This window comes from Schistocerca gregaria, chromosome 5 (genome assembly GCF_023897955.1).
Source record: "Schistocerca gregaria isolate iqSchGreg1 chromosome 5, iqSchGreg1.2, whole genome shotgun sequence".
NCBI classification, from domain to species: domain Eukaryota; kingdom Metazoa; phylum Arthropoda; class Insecta; order Orthoptera; family Acrididae; genus Schistocerca; species Schistocerca gregaria.
Window position 1 is genome coordinate 319,317,177 of NC_064924.1, and position 18,729 is coordinate 319,335,905.

At 41.9% G+C, this 18,729-nt stretch overlaps 1 protein-coding gene across 1 annotated transcript in view; it reads right to left on the reverse strand.

The window, feature by feature from the left end:
* Positions 1–4,149: 4,149 nt before the first annotated feature.
* Positions 4,150–18,729, reverse strand: part of LOC126271960 (uncharacterized) — a 60,430-nt gene continuing 45,850 nt past the window's right edge. The window contains exon 4 of the mRNA XM_049974411.1: positions 4,150–4,772. Coding sequence (XP_049830368.1) covers positions 4,278–4,772 — 495 coding nt within the window. The 3' untranslated portion in view covers positions 4,150–4,277. The remainder of the gene's footprint in view (positions 4,773–18,729) is intronic.

The following is an 18,729-nucleotide window of genomic DNA, read 5'->3' on the forward strand; positions in this document are numbered from 1 at the left end:
GCCTACTGCGCACAGTATGACTCTTAACACAACATCCTGCAGCTGAATGAAAAGCATTATTCAACATGGTGGTGGTGTTGACAGGGTTCCACCTAGACATAATCCATAGGTAGCGGTCATTCACTGCAGTAGTAGCCCTTGGGCGACCTGAGCGAGGCATGTTATTGACAGTTTATGTCTCTCTGTATCTCCTCCAAGTCCGAACACCACTACTTTGGTTCACTCTGAGACACCTGGGCACTTTCCTTGTTGAGAGCCTTTCCTGGCACAACGTAACAATGAGGACGCTATCGAACCACAATATTGACCATCTAGGCATGGCTGAACTACAGACAACATGAGCCGTGTACCTCCTTCCTGGTGGAATGACTGGAACTGATCAGCTGTCGGACCCCTCCATCTAATAGGCGTTGCTCATGCATGATTGTTTACATCTTGGGGGGGGGTTTAATGATGTCTCTGAACAGTCAGAGGGATTGTGTCTGTGACACAATATCCACAGTCAACGTCTACCTTCAGGAGTTCTGGAAACTGGGGTGACACAATTTTTATTTTTTGTGTGTGTAGTTTTTACTGAATTCCTATGACAAAAACTGCTTTATTACTAATTTGCAGTGACTTGAGAGCAAATGCTACCAGACATGGGATTTCCATCGAAATGCACATCTCTCAGAGGCGGTGGAATCAGGAAACACCTCAAAGTAAATGATAATCCAAGTAGGGGATAAGTAATCCAAACGTCTGACTGTTTTTAACTCCATAATGTGACTGTCCAATTACTGAGACTCTGATGAGACCAGATATGTTATTCAAAATATGAAAATCAAGTATGTACGATAGGCTGTTTTACAGTTCTGATGGCACACATTTCAATCTCCTGAAATACAGGTCCTACGAACTAATGTTTGGGAAACTGAATAGTAGAAGGGGGAGATAAGCGGACAGGGCAGGAACAACCCAAATCAGTAACAAAATACAAAACAAAATTAAAATGAAGAAACATGATGTAATAGACTTTTTAGAAAGGTGACAGTATATTAGGATGGCAAGGTCTCCTGAATACAAGAGGAAATACTGACAAGCCAAAATTCTGACAAACTGGTGTACCAGAGAACACACATGGGCTATGAAACTACGGAAAAACCAAAAGTAGTGACAACATACATGAAAAGAATGAGTGCTGTTGACAGAGTTAAACATTGCATTGCTGCCTACAGTTCCCTTAAGAAATTGAGAAAGCATTTTTCTGGTTACTTGAATTGTGTGTAGTAGGAGTAAACCATTTAATGTGTTTGTGCCACCAATCACCAATGCAGGACAAAAGCTGCTTAGCCTATAGGTTAAGTAGGAATGACCTATTTGCTATTTCTCTAGAAGATAGGGATTACGTTATTAATTGTGGCTGAAAGTATTGTTATTCTTCTCTCTTTGTTTACTTAATGACTGTACGGTTCTGTCTGCAATAAAGTTTAGTAAAACAAAGACAATAGCGCTGATCGAATTTCATTGTCAGATGATGTTTCACTGGTGCATGCAACTCCCTGAAGGTCAGCAAGTACACTCAAGAAACGACAAAAGACACACCATGAAGAAATTATCCAAAGGGTATGGAAAATGGAAGGGGTGATGTATATGTGTCGTACAGACAAACCAATGATTACAACTTCCAAAAAATTGTACGATTTATTCAAAAGAAAGAACTCACAAACTGCACAAGTTAATATTATTTTGGCCCACCTCTGGCCCTTATGCTAGCAGTTATTTGGTTTGTACTGGTTGGTAGAGTTGTTGGATGTTCTGAGGCATATCATACCAGAATGTGCCCAATTGGTATGTTAGATCACCAAAATCCCAGGCTGGTTGGTGGGCCCTGCCGACAATGCTCCAAACATTCTCAATTGGGGAGAGATCTGATGACCTTGCTACCCAAGGTAGGGTTAGGCAAGCATGAAGACAAGCTGTAGAAACTCTCGACGTATGTCGACAGGCACTATGTTGTTGAAATGGAAGCCCAGGATGCTCACCAGCAAGGGAAACAAAATGAGGCATGGAATATCGATGTACTGCTGTGTTGCAGGGGTGCCACAGGTGACACCGAAGGGGTTCTGCTATGACTGTCTCTCAATTTTCGGAGCTGGTCCACAGCTCCACAATTGGGGATCACAGCAGCCATTGTAATGATTATGTTGCATGAAATTGTCACTAGCACTGTTGTTGTTGTGTGTGACAGGTGGGTACTGAGAAACCTGATACCCAAAGAGAGAATTAATTTTTATGAACAATTTTGCAACTCTGGTTGTTTCTATATAAAAAATTAAGCTTTATACTTACATGCAGGTCTGGAGGAACAGACACTTAACGATACACTGCTGTACAAAATAATTCAAAATTTATTCGCTGACTGAATTTCTTGATATCAGCTGTATATTTATAAATCTACTATTCAATAGTGAACTTGAAAATTTGTGCCAGACTGTGACTGGAACTCAGATTTCTCAATTACTATGAGTGGTTGCCTTCACCACTTCAGCTATTAGTGCTTGTGGAGGGGTGATATTCAGGTACAGTGCCACATTATTTCAGTGTGTCACTTTACAGCTCCAACATTAAATGTTTTAATTGAAAAATACTAGAATAAAAGAATTTGCTTTCATGTGCAGTATGAATCCATGGGCACTAAGCTTCAGCTTTCAACATGGACAAATATCTTTGACAGATTTAAAGTAATTTGTCACAGTAATGTGGGAGTGTGATCATCTGATCTGGTGAGACACAAGGTCTGGTGTAACACTCTACACGAAAACCTTTAAACTCAATGTTCATTTCACATATATCACTATGACCTTAAAACAGATTCTTCCCTATTACTTTGATCCTGTAACATAGGATTCTGTCCTCAGTATTTCTTACAGCCATCTGCAATATTACCAGGACTGTTAAGAACGGAGCTGACACTGTAGGATTGGAAACTATTGCAAGCCATATATGCAAAATTTACCTGGTTACTTACAAGAAGCTACCAGTCATTGCAAATAATGTTAATAGGTAATCTCCAGGATATAAATTTCCATACCCATGTGTATTCTACAGATGCAGTGAGATGTCCATTTCATGCAAGTACGAAAAAAAACAGTCTCCAACAGTCATGGTCATCATAAACATGCCAGCCAGAGTGGCCTTATTTCACATCTAAATATGACCTTGTGAATGTACCTTCAAGACAGGACTGCCAGGTTGGATCTTAACCTGGATCTTTTGTCTTCTTCACATGCATATTGTGCACAATTCATCTCTTTAGTTGAAGTTCCTGTAATTAACAATGCTGACTGCTGCATGCATAGTGATGGATGTTTCACCATCAGGTAAGGCCAAGCCACAGCATCATGTGAGAGACTCTGCTGTGGCAGCCTGTGGACACACAGTGTTTGGCATAAGGCTCTGCTGTGGTCTGGTGGCAGTCAACGTATTAAAAATTATGTTTTTCATATCTTTTCCTCCTTAATCAAATCTCGAAATTAAGCTTTAAGAAACTGCTGAAGTTCAATATGTATGAAAAACCCTTACCACAAAATAGTAAGAAACAACTACACACGTTCTAAATATCTAATAATAGCATTCATAAAATAATTTATGACAGTGTTAGATCTCTTCACAGACTCAATTGGGACTCAGCTCTGCCCATAAAATTTCTCTGTAATGGTAAGAGTACATAATTAATGAATTAATAAGTACTGAACACAGCAATTAAAGCATACAGATTTGTGGTCTACATGGTATACTTGCATTAATACACCATGGGAACAAGAATGAGTCAACATCACTATAACGGTCTGGATTTAACAAAAATCAATCTAATTCTGTGGCACCAGAGTTTTCATTTTTCCACAACATTAATAACAATTTTTCTAGAGCAACTACTTTACAATCAATAAAAAGTTATGCATGAATAGCAGTTCACAGGTCCAGCAGTAAGGATGGCAGAGACACTGAGTCACAAAGTAACAGTTTACACCCTCTTAAATCATCTCTGGTATACAAGAAAATGTATGAAATAATAGAGAAGTGTGTGTTCATGACATGGAAACATATTCTGTACCAATAATTATACAAGCCATCAACCTCTGCAAACAGTGACATGGGCTAAAGAAATGACAATTCATAAAATTATAATTTACTGTTCCTCTCAAAAAATGTTACATTAAATCAACAGTAAACAACATACTGTACATGTACTCTGGATGTATCAATAGTTACATTCACATATTTCAAGACAACAATTAGTCCATGTTGGCTAACAGAGATCCAGTGACCAAAACAGCCTGCCTTCTTTGGAACAACAGTGCCTTCAGTACACAGAAGGAACCAACAGAAAGCAGTGCTACAACCAGCAGCAGCATAGCTTCCCATCCATAGGCATCAGTGACACAGCCAACCAGGGGACCTTCCAATACTGCTCCCAGGCTCCCAAAGCCATTTACAAGACCAGCCACAGCGGCACCAGCTCCTCTGCCTTCACGTTCACCTGCAGCTACTGCGAGTGAGCCTCCCAAAAGGGCATCAGGTCCACAGATGCATGCCCCTGCCAGCAGCAACAGCATAGCATTGTACAGGGGACCCCATGCTGCAGTTACAAGGAACAGGATGAAGGCCAGTGCACTAACCACCACTGCTAGCCAAGTGTGAAAGAGAGAGCTGTGGCGATCAGCAGCTAGTCCCAGCAAAGCACTTCCAACAACACCGCCAGCATCGAATACTGCTGACAAGATGCCTACCTGCAGAAGAAACAGAAAAAATTGTAACAGGTCACTTTATTTGTAAGACATTAAAAGTCACTGAAAAATGTAATGGAAAAGTGTCAAGAAATTTGTCATGAAAACTGTGTTTCTTTTGAATGACCAACAAACTCAGCAAGTGCTGACATGAAAGTTAACACATGTAAATGCTGCCGTTTCTTAAAAAATACATATCAACCCCCTTAACGATTTTTTGTTTTTCAAATTATGTTCCAAAAAATAATATTTTTTTATTAATGAAAAAAATCCTATAATTAATGACGTTACATATAGACACATAAAGACAGTTTTCAAATCTCAAAATAATGAGCTACAAAATTTTGAAGATCACCAATAATAAAATATCAAGTATATTCGCTCACAGGATTTCATCTAACATATCCTGAAACTTGCAGTCATTTTGTAATTTCTGTGTAGCTACGAAATCTAACCATGTATTTAAATCTTGAAGGGGCTGGCTGGAGAACAGTGAATGTATTTATCTCTTAGCACTGGCCAGCACTTTTAACACAACTGATTAAATATCATCACTTTCAGTCTAGAATGTAATAATTTTACATTCTTCTTCACTTCCTGAGCCACTAAATTCAATGTCCACCTCAGGATCACTATAGTCATTCTTCTTTGAAAGCACTGCCTAAACAACAACATAGGAAAGAGTCAAAGCACGCATTTTGTTCTCGAGTATCCAAAGCTGCACAGAGTAAATATGATACCTAGTGACAACCACCTCAACCATAACACAATAGCCAGTCTACAAATGTACTACTAGATGCTATCTTGTGGCCAAAAACTTAACTATCAGCGCCAAAACAAATTAAGTAGGGTTATATTTTTTGAAAGATTTTTTTCAGATTGTTTTCTAAGCTACCCAAGTATACTAGCAATTTTAAGCTTCCATCAAAATAATAAAAATGAGATAACTGGGGTTTTAAGTTAAGGGGTTAAATCACAAGTAATGGCCTGGATCACGGTGAGCCATGGCGTGAAAACTGATCTGTGCACATGTGCTGCATGCGTGCGGTACAAGGCTTGGCCTGTCTCAGCACTACTTGGTAAGTCTCAATTTTGCTTGGACCTTTTCAGAAGCACTCTGTGAATGGCGACATTCCACATACCACTGCACTGTTGCATTTCTTATCAGTATGACATTCTTCGCTTCGGCACAGTCATGGTGTCAGCACTGTTTACCTTCGCTATTCGTTTGTGGTACAGGTAAAGTTGAGAGGTCCAGTGACTGACTGCACAAAAAGAGGAAGTCAAGCAATCTAACATCACAAGCTTTAATAATGAATTGGAATGTCAGAAGAGAAACAAGAGAATTCTCTTTTATGAAGTCGCGTAACAGGTACAACATATTTGCTATGAAACAATGTTACAACACCATGCAGAAAGAATTTAAAGATATAGTTGATGATGGTTGAGGAAAAAATTGTAACAATTGACAGATTTTGGTAAACCTTCTGGGCCTTTATACTATGATCAATCGACAGATTTCTGCGGAATTTCTTGTTCTATACATCAAGAAGCACTTTGTGCTAAATTTGCAGGCATGGAGCAAATGATGAAACTGAGGGTATGAATAGTAAATAAAACTGTCACTCGCTACAGTTTTTGATGGAACTGAACAGAGTATGGAGACTTTAAATATTATTGCAAAGTGCATTGATTACGTCAAGGGATATGGCTAGATTTATTTCTCAATTTTAAAGCAGCTATTGTTAAATTTCTGAAGGAAAAAGGAAAGCAGGAACAGAAACCAGAGCATTCGGAATGGATTGCAGACCTCGCAAAGTGGATTTGACAGCGCACAGTCCACAGTAATACGCTGCAAGGTGAGAAACAATTTATTTCTGATTGTATGGTGATGTATTTAAAAAGAAAATTGCATCATAGAAGGAACATATTCTGGAAAAAAAAAAAAAAAAAAAAAAAAAAAAAAAAAAAAAAAAAAAACCCTGTCCATTTCGTAAAAGACAACGCAAATTTTCACAAAATCACCGTGAGATTGAAAGAATTACAAGGACAATTTTCTAAACATTTTGAGGACAATGCCAATCACACGTTTGTTTTTGTGCTGTTTTTGAGACTGATTCCTGTTTCAGGAGAAAATACCCCTGTGCATGTGCAGATGGAACTGGAAGCCATGATTATGTGGCAAAACATGTGACAAAACTACGCAAAACTGTCTCGATGCTGACACTTTGTACCAGATAAAAAATTTATTATGTCTTCCGGGTGCCTAAAATGATGACTGAATACTGAAAATTTGTTTTTGTGATTTATCTGGTTGAGAAATGTGAAACCATATCTCTTGCAAGCCATTCAATTGTCATTGTGCACCCACATTGTCAATATGGGGTATTTGTAATTTCTTCCTCTGCCCCTCCTACCACTCAACACAGCATGGTGTGGTAGTGGGGGAATTGTGCAGCCAAGGGACAAAGATTCGCACACGTACGACGGAACTGAATGTGCACAGAATTCTTGCTGTCTACTGTCTAGGTAGTGATAATATTGTGGGGAAGGCGAGCCAAAGGTTGCGTTTCATTGGCAGGACACTTAGAAGATGCAACAAGTCCACTAAAGAGACAGCTTACACTACACTTGTTTGTCCTCTGTTGGAATATTGCTGCGCGGTGTGGGATCCTTAATAGGTGGGATTGACGGAGGACATCGAAAGGGTGCAAAAAAGGGCAGCTCGTTTTGTATTATCACGTAATAGGGGAGAGAGTGTGGCAGATATGATACACGAGTTGGGATGGAAGTCATTACAGCAAAGACGTTTTTCGTCGCGGCGAGACCTTTTTACGAAATTTCAGTCACCAACTTTCTCTTCCAAATGCGAAAATATTTTGTTGAGCCCAACCTACATAGTTAGGAATGATCATCAAAATAAAATAAGAGAAATCAGAGCTCGAACAAAAAGGTTTAGGTGTTCGTTTTTCCCGCGCACTGTTCGGGAGTGGAATAGTAGAGAGATAGTATGATTGTGGTTCGATGAACCCTCTGTCAAGCACTTAAATGTGAATTGCAGAGTAGTCATGCAGATGTAGATAGAGTTTAATGTAGGTGACAGACCAATGTAACCACTAGTGGAAGTTTCTTTGATCTATACACAATGGGAACAGACTTATTCTCACATTCTCTGCCACTGGTGTGAAAATTCTTTATTACTACTGTACCTGAAATAGTGATATACATTCTACTTCTCTCTTCCTATATTTCTGCGTAATGTAAGTCAAGAATCATGAAAGGTATTGTTTCATCTGTTGATTCCCAGTGCATCTGCCAGGAATAATTGACAAATCAGTATTCTGTAACATACAATGCCCTTGTGATTCATATAGGATCCCTAGTCATTTGTTGGAGCCTTGGAATTTGTAGTTTGTGCTGGAGAACATCTGTTGATTCCAGTCGTCATACTAAGTAGGACATGGCTACATATCTGAACATGGGATTTCTGCAGGTAAATTATTAATAGTAAGCAAAATGGCATTTGCCATCAAAATTAATTATAGTTTCTAAGTCAAAATAGGCACCCCGTGTGGTGTCCTTACCTTGTCATGGTGGTGGAGCTTGTGTGGTCAAGTGATCCTGAGAGCTAGGCTGGGGATAGCTTGGCTTCTAGTAGGGTCTCCCATACCAGATAGGTCAAAGGTGGTGATCCAGACTAAATTGGACACCCTGGTCCTCCAGGTTGGGTTTGGGTGTGGGGCCAACACCCCCACACCGTAAAAAAGATAATCATTACAAAACACCAAGAAATAGCCTCGAATTCGGTATGGAACTATGGAAACGACCCCAGGTCAAAGCTTAATGCCAGGAGATCACAAAACAAACGTAGAGTGAAGTGTGTGCACTTGTAATGTAAAAACACTATTCTCACCTGGAAATGAAGCCAATGGAGAAAAGGAGTAAGAGCAGGGGATGGTTTAATGATAGGTGTAGAGATGCAGTAACCAAGAGAAAAGCAGCGAAACTGTTACAGCTTACAAATGAGCAGGATGAAAGAAGCTAGAGAAGCAACAAGACAAGTCCTTCGAACAGAAAAGCGAGAGTTCACAGACAGTAAAATAAAACTGGCAGAAGAAGACCAGATAGTAGGAAATACAAAGAGAGTATAAATAAAATAGAAAGAAACTTCCACATGGGAAAAATATATTAAAAACAAAGATTCCAAGACTTACCAAGCGGGAAAGCGCCGGCAGACGGGCACAATGAACAAAACACACAAACACACACACACACACACACACACACAAAATTACTAGCTTTCGCAACCGATGGTTGCTTCTTCAGGAAAGAGGGAAGGAGAGGGAAAGACGAAAGGATGTGGGTTTTAAGGGAGAGGGTAAGGAGACATTCCAATCCCGGGAGCGGAAAGACTTCCCTTAGGGGGTAAAAAGGACAGGTGTACACTCGCGCGCGCGTGTTGGCACACACACACACACACACACACACACACACACACACACACACACATATATATCCATCCGCACATACACAGACACAAGCAGACATATTTAAAGGCAAAGAGTGAGGGCAGAGATGTCAGTTGAGGCGGAAGTACAGAGGCAAAGAAGTTGTTGAAAGACAGGTGAGGTATGAGCGGCGGCAACTTGAAATTAGCGGAGGTTGAGGCCTGGCGGATATCGAGAAGAGAGGATATACTGAAGGGCGAGTTCCCATCTCCGCAGTTCGGATAGGTTGGTGTTGGTGGGAAGTATCCAGATAACTCTGACGGTGTAACACTGTGCCAAGATGTGCTGGCCGTGCACCAAGGCATGTTTAGCCACAGGGTGATCCTCATTACCAACAAACACTGTCTGCCTGTGTCCATTCATGCGAATGGACAGTTTGTTGCTGGTCATTCCCACATAGAAAGCATCACAGTGTAGGCAGGTCAGTTGGTAAATCACGTGGGTGCTTTCACACGTGGCTCTCCCTTTGATCGTGTACACCTTCTGGGTTACAGGACTGGAGTAGGTGGTGGTGGGAGGGTGCATAGGACAGGTTTTACACCGGGGGAGGTTGCAAGTGTAGGAGCCAGAGGGTAGGGAAGGTGGTTTGGGGATTTCATAGGGATGAACCAAGAGGTTACGAAGGTTAGGTGGACGGCGGAAAGACACTCTTGGTGGAGTGGAGAGGATTTCATGAAGGATGGATCTCATTTCGGGCAGGATTTTAGGAAGCCGTATCCCTGCTGGAGAGCCACATTCAGAGTCTGATCCAGTCCCGGGAAGTATCCTGTCACAAGTGGGGCACTTTTGGGGTTCTTCTGTGAGAGGTTCTGGGTTTGAGGGGATGAGGAAGTGGCTCTGGTTGTCTGCTTCTGTATCAGGTCGGGAGGGTAGTTGCGGGATGCGAAAGCTGTTTTCAGGTTGTTGGTGTAATGGTCGAGGGATTCAGGACTGGAGCAGATTCGTTTGCCACGAAGGCCTAGGCTATAGGGAAGGGACCGTTTGATATGGAATGGGTGGCAGCTGTCATAATGGAGGTACTGTTGCTTGTTGGTGAGTTTGATGTGGACGGATGTGTGAAGCTGGCCATTGGACAGATGGAGGTCAACGTCAAGGAAAGTGGCATGGGATTTGGAGTAGGACCAGGTGAATCTGATGGAACCAAAGGAGTTGAGGTTGGAGAGGAAATTCTGGAGTTGTTCTTCACTGGGAGTCCAGATCATGAAGATGTCATCAATAAATCTGTACCAAACTTTGGGTTGGCAGGCCTGGGTAACCAAGAAGGCTTCCTCTAAGCGATCCATAAATAGGTTGGCATACGAGGGGGCCATCCTGGTACCCATGGCTGTTCCCTTTAATTGTTGGTATGTCTGGCCTTCAAAAGTGAAGAAGTTGTGGGTCAGGATGAAGGTGGCTAAGGTGACGAGGAAAGAGGTTTTAGGTAGGGTGGCAGGTGATCCTTCCCTCTTTCCTGAAGAAGCAACCAACGGTTGCGAAAGCTAGTAATTCTGTGTGTGTTTTTGTGTGTTTTGTTCATTGTGCCTGCCTGCCGGTGCTTTCCCGCTTGGTAAATCTTGGAATCTTTGTTTTTAATATATTTGAAATACAAAGAGACTTTTAAAGGACAGTCAGGTTCTTCAAGAAAGGATACAATCCAAGGATTGAAGTGACCAGAGGTCAAGGAGGACAGATAATCACAGATGAAATGAAAGCTATGGAGGAATGCAAAAACTACTTCGAAAACCTCCTGAATGTGGATGTAAACACCATGAGTGCTACAACAGAAAATGAAGAGGAGAAATCATATAGAGATAACAGAGATACTGTAAGATTGGAGGAGTATGAACTACCAAGTATGGAAGAAGTAAGAGCGACCATAAAACTGCTGGAAGGAGTCTATAATCTGCCCTATACTAAAAAAAGGAGACCCAATGAGATGTAGCAACTATAGAGGAATCACACAACTATAAGATCTTGAACATGTTACTAAAGTGACTAACACCACACGTAGAGAAAGTACTGGGATCCAACAAGCAGGGAAATTCAACTGTACACCATTTACATACAATACAGCAAGTGCTAGCAAAGAGCTGGGAATTCCGCAAAAATGTTCACTGCCTTTTTGTGGACTTTCAAAATGCTTATGATAATGTGAATACACAAGCAAATAGGGCAAGAACTCTAAAGGGCTCAATTTCTCAGAAAACTCGTAAAACACACATATATGCATCCAGGAGACAACATGTATGGTGAAAGTAAACGGAAACATATCAAAGAAGTTCAAGGTCAGGACTGGAGTGTGACAAGAGACTGCCTCTCCCCTCTTCTGTTTAACCTGGTAGTGGAGAGAGCCCTAAGAGAAGTAGCAAGCCTAGAAACAGGAATGCAGTTGGGAAGAATCAACACCCTGGCCTATGCAGATGATGTAGTTTTAATAGCAGAGAAAGAGCAAGACATGGTTCTGATGACAAGAACATTAATGGAAGAGGCAATGAGAGCAGGCCTGGAGTTGAATATGGATAACACAAAATACCACTTAGTTAGCAGGGAAAATGATGACAGACAGGTGGAGGTCAAAGTCTCTGGTAGAGCAAAAGACTTTAAATATCTTGGGGCTATACTCAGTGAAAGGAACAAGATAGACCAGGAAATTACAGCACAAATACAAGCAGGAAACAGGTCAAGACTTGCTCTGGAAAACCTGTTAAAGTCCTGGCTTCTACTGAGATCCTCAAAGACCAAGATCTACAAGACAATAATACAACCTGTACTCCTATATGGAGCTGAGACCTGGACCATCACCAAAAAGATGGAAAGAAAACTCCTGACATTTGAGAATGCCATTCTCAGACAGATTTTTGAGCCAGCGAAAGATGGAGATGAATGGAGGAAAAGAAAGAACTGTGAATTGCAGGAACTATACAAGTCGATGGACATTGTGGCAGTGGTCAAAGACAGAAGTGGTATAGACACGTAATATGTCGAGAAGACCAGATCACGAGGCAGGTAGTGGAGGAAGATGTTAGAGGCAAAAGACCATGGAGAAGACGACTCCGATAGATTGATCAGGTCAAAGGGGATATGAGTACGCTGGGGCTGTCTGAAGAAGCATACATGGACCGACGATGCTGGAGAAGGCTGATTGGTGAGGCCAAAGACCGAATGCGGCTTGTGTGGCCAATGCAGTATGTAAGTAAGTAAGTGAAACTAGGCAGAGAATGTAGGAGTAGATCTGGAAATGTCCATGTATATTTAGGTGTTTGGTTGGATGGTTAGACGGGAGGAGAGGGGTTTAAGAGTCGTAATGGAAGCTCAGCATGCTCTCATTCAAGGGATTGTCAATCTGCAGTTAGGAACATCAGCCACCAGAAATTCGATCAAATTGCTACAGTACGCAGGAGCAGTAAAGAGCAGGTTTTGAAAGCAATATTGATGCCAGAAATGAGCAATTGCATGAGGGACATAAGTACATCAGTCTGGCCAGTCCAGATAGCAGATGAGTTCTGGGTCAGGATGAACCACAGAATGATGAAAGAAATGCATTCATTTTCACAGGAGATTATTGGAGGCCATGGGAAAGTGCCCAAGTAAATGTCCTTCAGAAGGCTCCTTGGGGCTAGTGGGCAGCAAAGGCTACAAATTTGGAGCTTTACCAAATGCAGAAGTTGTCGGCATACAGAGTGGGGGTAACCAACGGTTCGACAGAGGTCACTAGCCCATTAATGGCAACAATGAAGGGTTTAACACTCGGCACTGAGCCCTGAGGGATGCCATTATATTCGACTCAAGGGAGCTGATTACCAAACATAACTTGAAATGATTGGTGGGATAAAAACTGGCAAATAAAAATCAGTAGGAGGGTAAGTAAAATATGATGCTGCCAGACAGTGTTGTATGAAGACAGCAATGACATGTTGGCATTTAGGAAAAGCCAGTCAGATTGCAAAAGCCATCTTAACCAGATAGTCAGTTGTAGATCATCATCAGCACTGATAGAGGAACAAAATGTGCTAAATTCAAGAACTGAGCACAATTGTTAGCCTACCTTCAATTCAAGCATTTTGCACAACAGGTTTGAGAGGCTAATCAATCAGCAGCTACTGATGTATGACACACTTTTGCTCATTTAAGGACTGCAATGTTGACAGTATCTCTCCACTGTGAAAGAGAAACACCTTCTGGCCACATACAGTTGAGGGCCCTGAGTAAACAGAGACTGAGATGCACTCAGTTGTTGGGTCATTTGATTATGAATTTCATCAGGGTCTGCATCCGTATTATGATGCGAGTCATGAGACTGATGCACTTACCAGTCAGTAAATGTTTCATCAGGTACTTCAAGATTACTGTGCCGGGGGTTGATAACCTGCAAAGTGGGCCACAACAACTTCAGAAGAACTTGTGCATATGTAGAAATACCACCAAGAAGGAGGAGATTGAATAGTTGCTGATCTTCGGCAGCCCACTAGACTACAGAGTTCAGTTCAAACCTGGGATCAAGATGTAAACCTTTGCAAGGAAGAGACAAAACACTCCTTTTTTCTGTCTTTAATTGGGTAGTGAGCATTTAGATCAAGTCACCTAAAACTGATGAGGTCAGTTGTGAAAGATGTTGCTCATGATGTTGAGGGTCCTGTAGAAAGGAGGATAGAAGTTCCAGCAACAGAGACATTTTCAACAGGGGATGAAGGTGATGGCAGAGGTATACAATTGCCAGAGATTCCAAGTGGCAATTACTCTATTGGGTGGCAACAAAGAAGTGACAGTATTACTGGAAAGATGTTGTCATCACAAAGATAATCAATTAGTGACCATTGTAGTGAAGCCACAAGACTGGATGAAGAGATCATAAGGTCAAAAGCCAAAATGGTACCATGGGCAGCACTAAAATGGATGGGATTACAATAATTGAAGTTACATAAGTGTCAGGCCTGGGTGTAAGTAAATGGCACAAGCAGTGATCACTGGAGTCATATGCATTAGCAGTGTTTGCTGTTTCAAATATGGTATGAAGAGGAATCCACGCACTGACAATACCTGTGTGAACCAATGTACAGATCCCTCCAAATGCTCATTCATGGCGAATATGGCTCCAACAGAATGCAGGGTAACCTTGAAGCCTTAGAATAGTTATCAATGAAATGGTTGTTGGAGAGCGACAAAGATTACAGAAGGGAAGGACAACACTGCACTAGGAGCATCACAATAACAGACTATGATTTTGACTCTCTCACAAAGTAAAACCTGAACATAAGCATGGATGAATACTCCGCTGTCTCCTTGTTGTCTGGCACACCTAAACATACAAAGTGGACCATCGCCTATTTAAGAGTGTGCAAAATTCTCGATCGATCTGCAGTGTTTTGTTTTATGCTGTTTTGTTTTATTTTAGGTCAAACGCACCTATGTAATAACCTTAGAACACTAATATGAAAAAGGAGTTAAAAAATTGCCTACATGTTAATCCCAATTTATGGAAGGAAGAGGGCTAAGAAAAAGGACTACTAGTTAGAGAAAAGTCCACAAAACATGCTGTAGACGCAATGGAGGCACCGAAATAAAAATTAAATGTCCTTTGCCACATTGTCACAATGGATAAAGAGTAAAACGTGGTTAACAGCCCGCGTGTTGTTCACTAAAGCGGCCAATAACTTGGACAGCAAACATACATTAGACTGTAAGTGGTTAAGAAAAGTGCATTCGGTCAGGAAATGGCGAACCGTCAGAGGTTGATGACATTGAGCACACAGTACTGGGAAACAACCATACAACAAACAGCAATGGCTAAAATGGCAGCACCCAATGTGCAACCTAGCTAAAAAGACCTTGCGACAAGACGGCCTAGAGGAGGTTGGCCAACCTACTGGGAGCAGTTTAATACCTTGAAGCTTGTTCCCATGAAAGAAGACAAGCAGTGATGCCAAAGTGACACTACCTACTGACAGATGGGAACATCGGGAGAAATGGAAGAACTAGCGGGCTAAGGTAGGAGGACTGCAGTCCTGGCAGCAGCAGCCTCATTTCCCGTGAGCCTGACCAGGGACCCACATTAACATCACAGTGGTTACCTCAAGAGTGAGCAAGTGGAATCTTTCCTGGACCCATTGCACTGAGGGATGAATTGTGCACAGCACATTGATGCTCTGACGGACACAGAGCGAATCTGATCAATGACAGAATTGAAAAGCCTGTGTTACCAGATAAACTGCATGGCCCGAAACAGGGCAAAGTGCTCTGCTCTAAACACTGAGCAGTGTTCTGCATTCTGGAAATGGATTCCGTCTATGTCGAAGGCACACTAGACACCACAGTCAATCCGAGAGCCATTAGTGACACAAAGGTACTATTGGTAAGTTTGGTGCGACGGATGAGAAACTTGGAGGAATAGACCAAATTTGGAGTAGTTTCCTTAGGAAGCAAATGACGTCCGAGGTGAACATGGACTGCCACACAAATCCAATGGTGAAGGGTTCCACCCATGGGGAAAGTGGCAGGTAGCATGCAATTACGCTGCCAGGGCAATAGCCGAAAGCAAACTCCAGGAGGTAGCAGAGAAGAGGAACACACCCCATACTGGCAGTCAAACGAGTCATCAAAGGAGCCATAGTACAGATGACTGGACATGGCAGACAAACAGCATGCATTTCCCCTGAGGAGAACATCACGCCAATATGATCACGGTAGCTCGGCAGCTTATGCGTAGATACACTCAACTGAGATAATGTAAAAGGCACCAGTGGCCAAACGAATTCCACAATGGTGGGGTGTATTTAGACTGTGTAAGATTGACCGATGCATAAATGAAACACTCACAGTCTAGTTTCAAACGGACAAGGGATTGGTACATACAGAGGAGGGTGGTCCAATCTGTTCTGCAGGAGCATGTAGGACACTGAGGGACCGGGTACAGCAGATGGACAGTAAGACACATGGAATGATCAAACAAGTTTTCTATCCAGCATGAGCTCCTTGAATCTGGTAGTTTCAGGGAACCGAAGAGCAACAGCACCCATGATGTAAAGATAGTGGAAGAAACACAGTGCGCTGTCAGCAATTCAAGTAAAGACGATTGAGACACTGCTGAAGACACCATTCCAAGAGAGACGTCTGTGGAGACCTACAATAGACCAGAAAGTCATCAACGAAAAGAGCTGGACATGCTCAGAAGAAGACAGGCCATAATACAGTTAATGGTTGTAGTAAAGAGGATGACACTCAAGATGGAGCCCAAAGCACCCCGTTTTCCTGGATAGAAGTGTCTGCCAAGGCAGAACCCAACCTTATCTTGAAAACTGGGTCTTTTAAAAATTCCTGAAAGAAATGAGGCAGGCCGCCTCAGAAGCCCATGTGCAGAGAGTAATGAGGATACCAGTCTGCCAGCAGGTGTCACAGGCTTTCTCCTAATCAAATAGCACAGCCACAGTCTGGTATTTCCACAGAAAACCGTTAACGACATGTGTTGGCAAAGCGACATTATGGTCAACTGCAGACTGGCGTGCATGAAATATACATAGTGCAGTGGTTAGTAAATTGTGAGACTTGAGCCACATACCAGCTGGGCATGAACCACACATTCCTTCACTCTGCAAACACAGTTGGTGAGAGAAATGGGGCACTAGCTAGAAGGAAGGTATGTGTCCTTACCAGGATTACGAATGGGTATCACAGTGGCTTCACCACAGCATCTGGGAAACATGCCATCTGTCCAGATGCAATTGTATGTATGAAGGAGAAAGTGCTTGCCTGCAGGAGACAGGTGCTGCAACATCTGAATATGTTCATCATCTGACCCTGGGGAGGGGGGGGGGGGGGGTGTTCATCGGGATGATGTGAGAGTATTCACAATTCTGAGAGGAGAAAGTTATCATCTGAGGCCATTCCATGGAGGAAGGCAAGGTGAGAGTGGGTGGAACTCGAAACCTCCCAAATAGCAGCCTAAAGTGTTGGAGATAGCAATGGTGTCCACAATAACGTCATCTGCCACAGTTACGCAGGATATTGCGAATGGGCCTCGATCCGAGAGAGCCATCAGAGGTTGGCCTACACGACTGAAGAGGGAGTGGAACTGTTAACCGTTTCCTGGGTTGTGCGGGACATATTTCTCACTAAATGTATTTCTTGTTACTCCTGTATACTGCTGGCATCTAGTGGCAGTCTGCTGCAACAGTTGTAGTTTCTGTTTGTTGTGGAATATAGCCTTCAGGACTGTCAGAAGTAAATGTATCACCAAACAACGGTGTTTTAATGGTTCTTGTGAAGTATGACTACAACCAAAGTAGCTTATGGAAGGGGTTTGGGAATTATATACGAAACTAATATGTTATCTGTGGTCCTTGGGAAGTGTACTTACCACCAACTTAGGGATATCCCAAAGCTTTTGGGAATATGTCTCACCACCTCTGTCTATGCCTGACATCTTTGGTAGTACACTGAACCTGGTGTATGAAAACTGCTATGACAATGTCGTGAGGTACTACTGTTGTTGGGACACATTGCTTCGCTTCTGCAATATACATTATTGTGACCTATATCAGCTCGTACTTTTATTGCGTGATAAAATTTCTAGGATTGTTTTCACATCATGGTAAGTAAACTTTAATATCAATAACCAACATTTTTTTAAAATAAAAGGATATATGAAATAAAAAAGGAAAACACTGTTCATTATTTTTTGTGTGTAATAGCAACAGACAACAGCACACAAAATGGAAATGAGAAATTAGTTTACCACAATAGTTTTACTATCTCACAAAGGTAGCCGTGGTGATATATGTACAATACTTTTTGGTCCTAAATCACAAAAACAAATTTATCAAAAGATAAATATATTCAGTTGATCACAATTCTAATAGGATGGAAAAAAAAAAAAATCATCTTCGCTGAGCTGCTACAAAATATGTGCATGCAAAAGGATTAAAAGAACAAGTAAACGAAATCCAGCTAGCTTTTTTGCTATCCCAAAGAATGTGACAACACTGCATACACAACAGTTTATAACTAACACAGTTTTTCATCATAGGATGTCAGTTGAAAATGTGGAGAAGCTGCAAATTGTCTTGCGGGCCGCCCAGTCCACAAAGGGACTAGGACATAGCGTGGTAAAGATAACATTTGTAAGATAATCTACCTGGTCATCACAACTGGGGAAACGTCATTCGTCAAAGGTCACTAGGGAGAAGTAAAGCCTCCAGTCAGTGACCTTTTGTGTTCGTTTCATTTCTTTGAGCCTTTTGAGCCTTTGCAGTTGGCAGATTACTCAGATGTTTGTTGGCTGGAGGTATGTAAAAAGTCTTCGCCTTCTGTCCTTTCTGACCTGCCTGTTGTGTAGCAGGTGATTTCACTACTGAAAGTGAAGATCTGGTGGCTTGTTGCATAGCTGGAGGAGGTGGTGAAAGAAACAGATGCTTCCGTGACACTGGCCGATTTTTCAGCTGCAGTGCTGAATTTGAGGTCGCAAGTCTATGAGGCTGTGT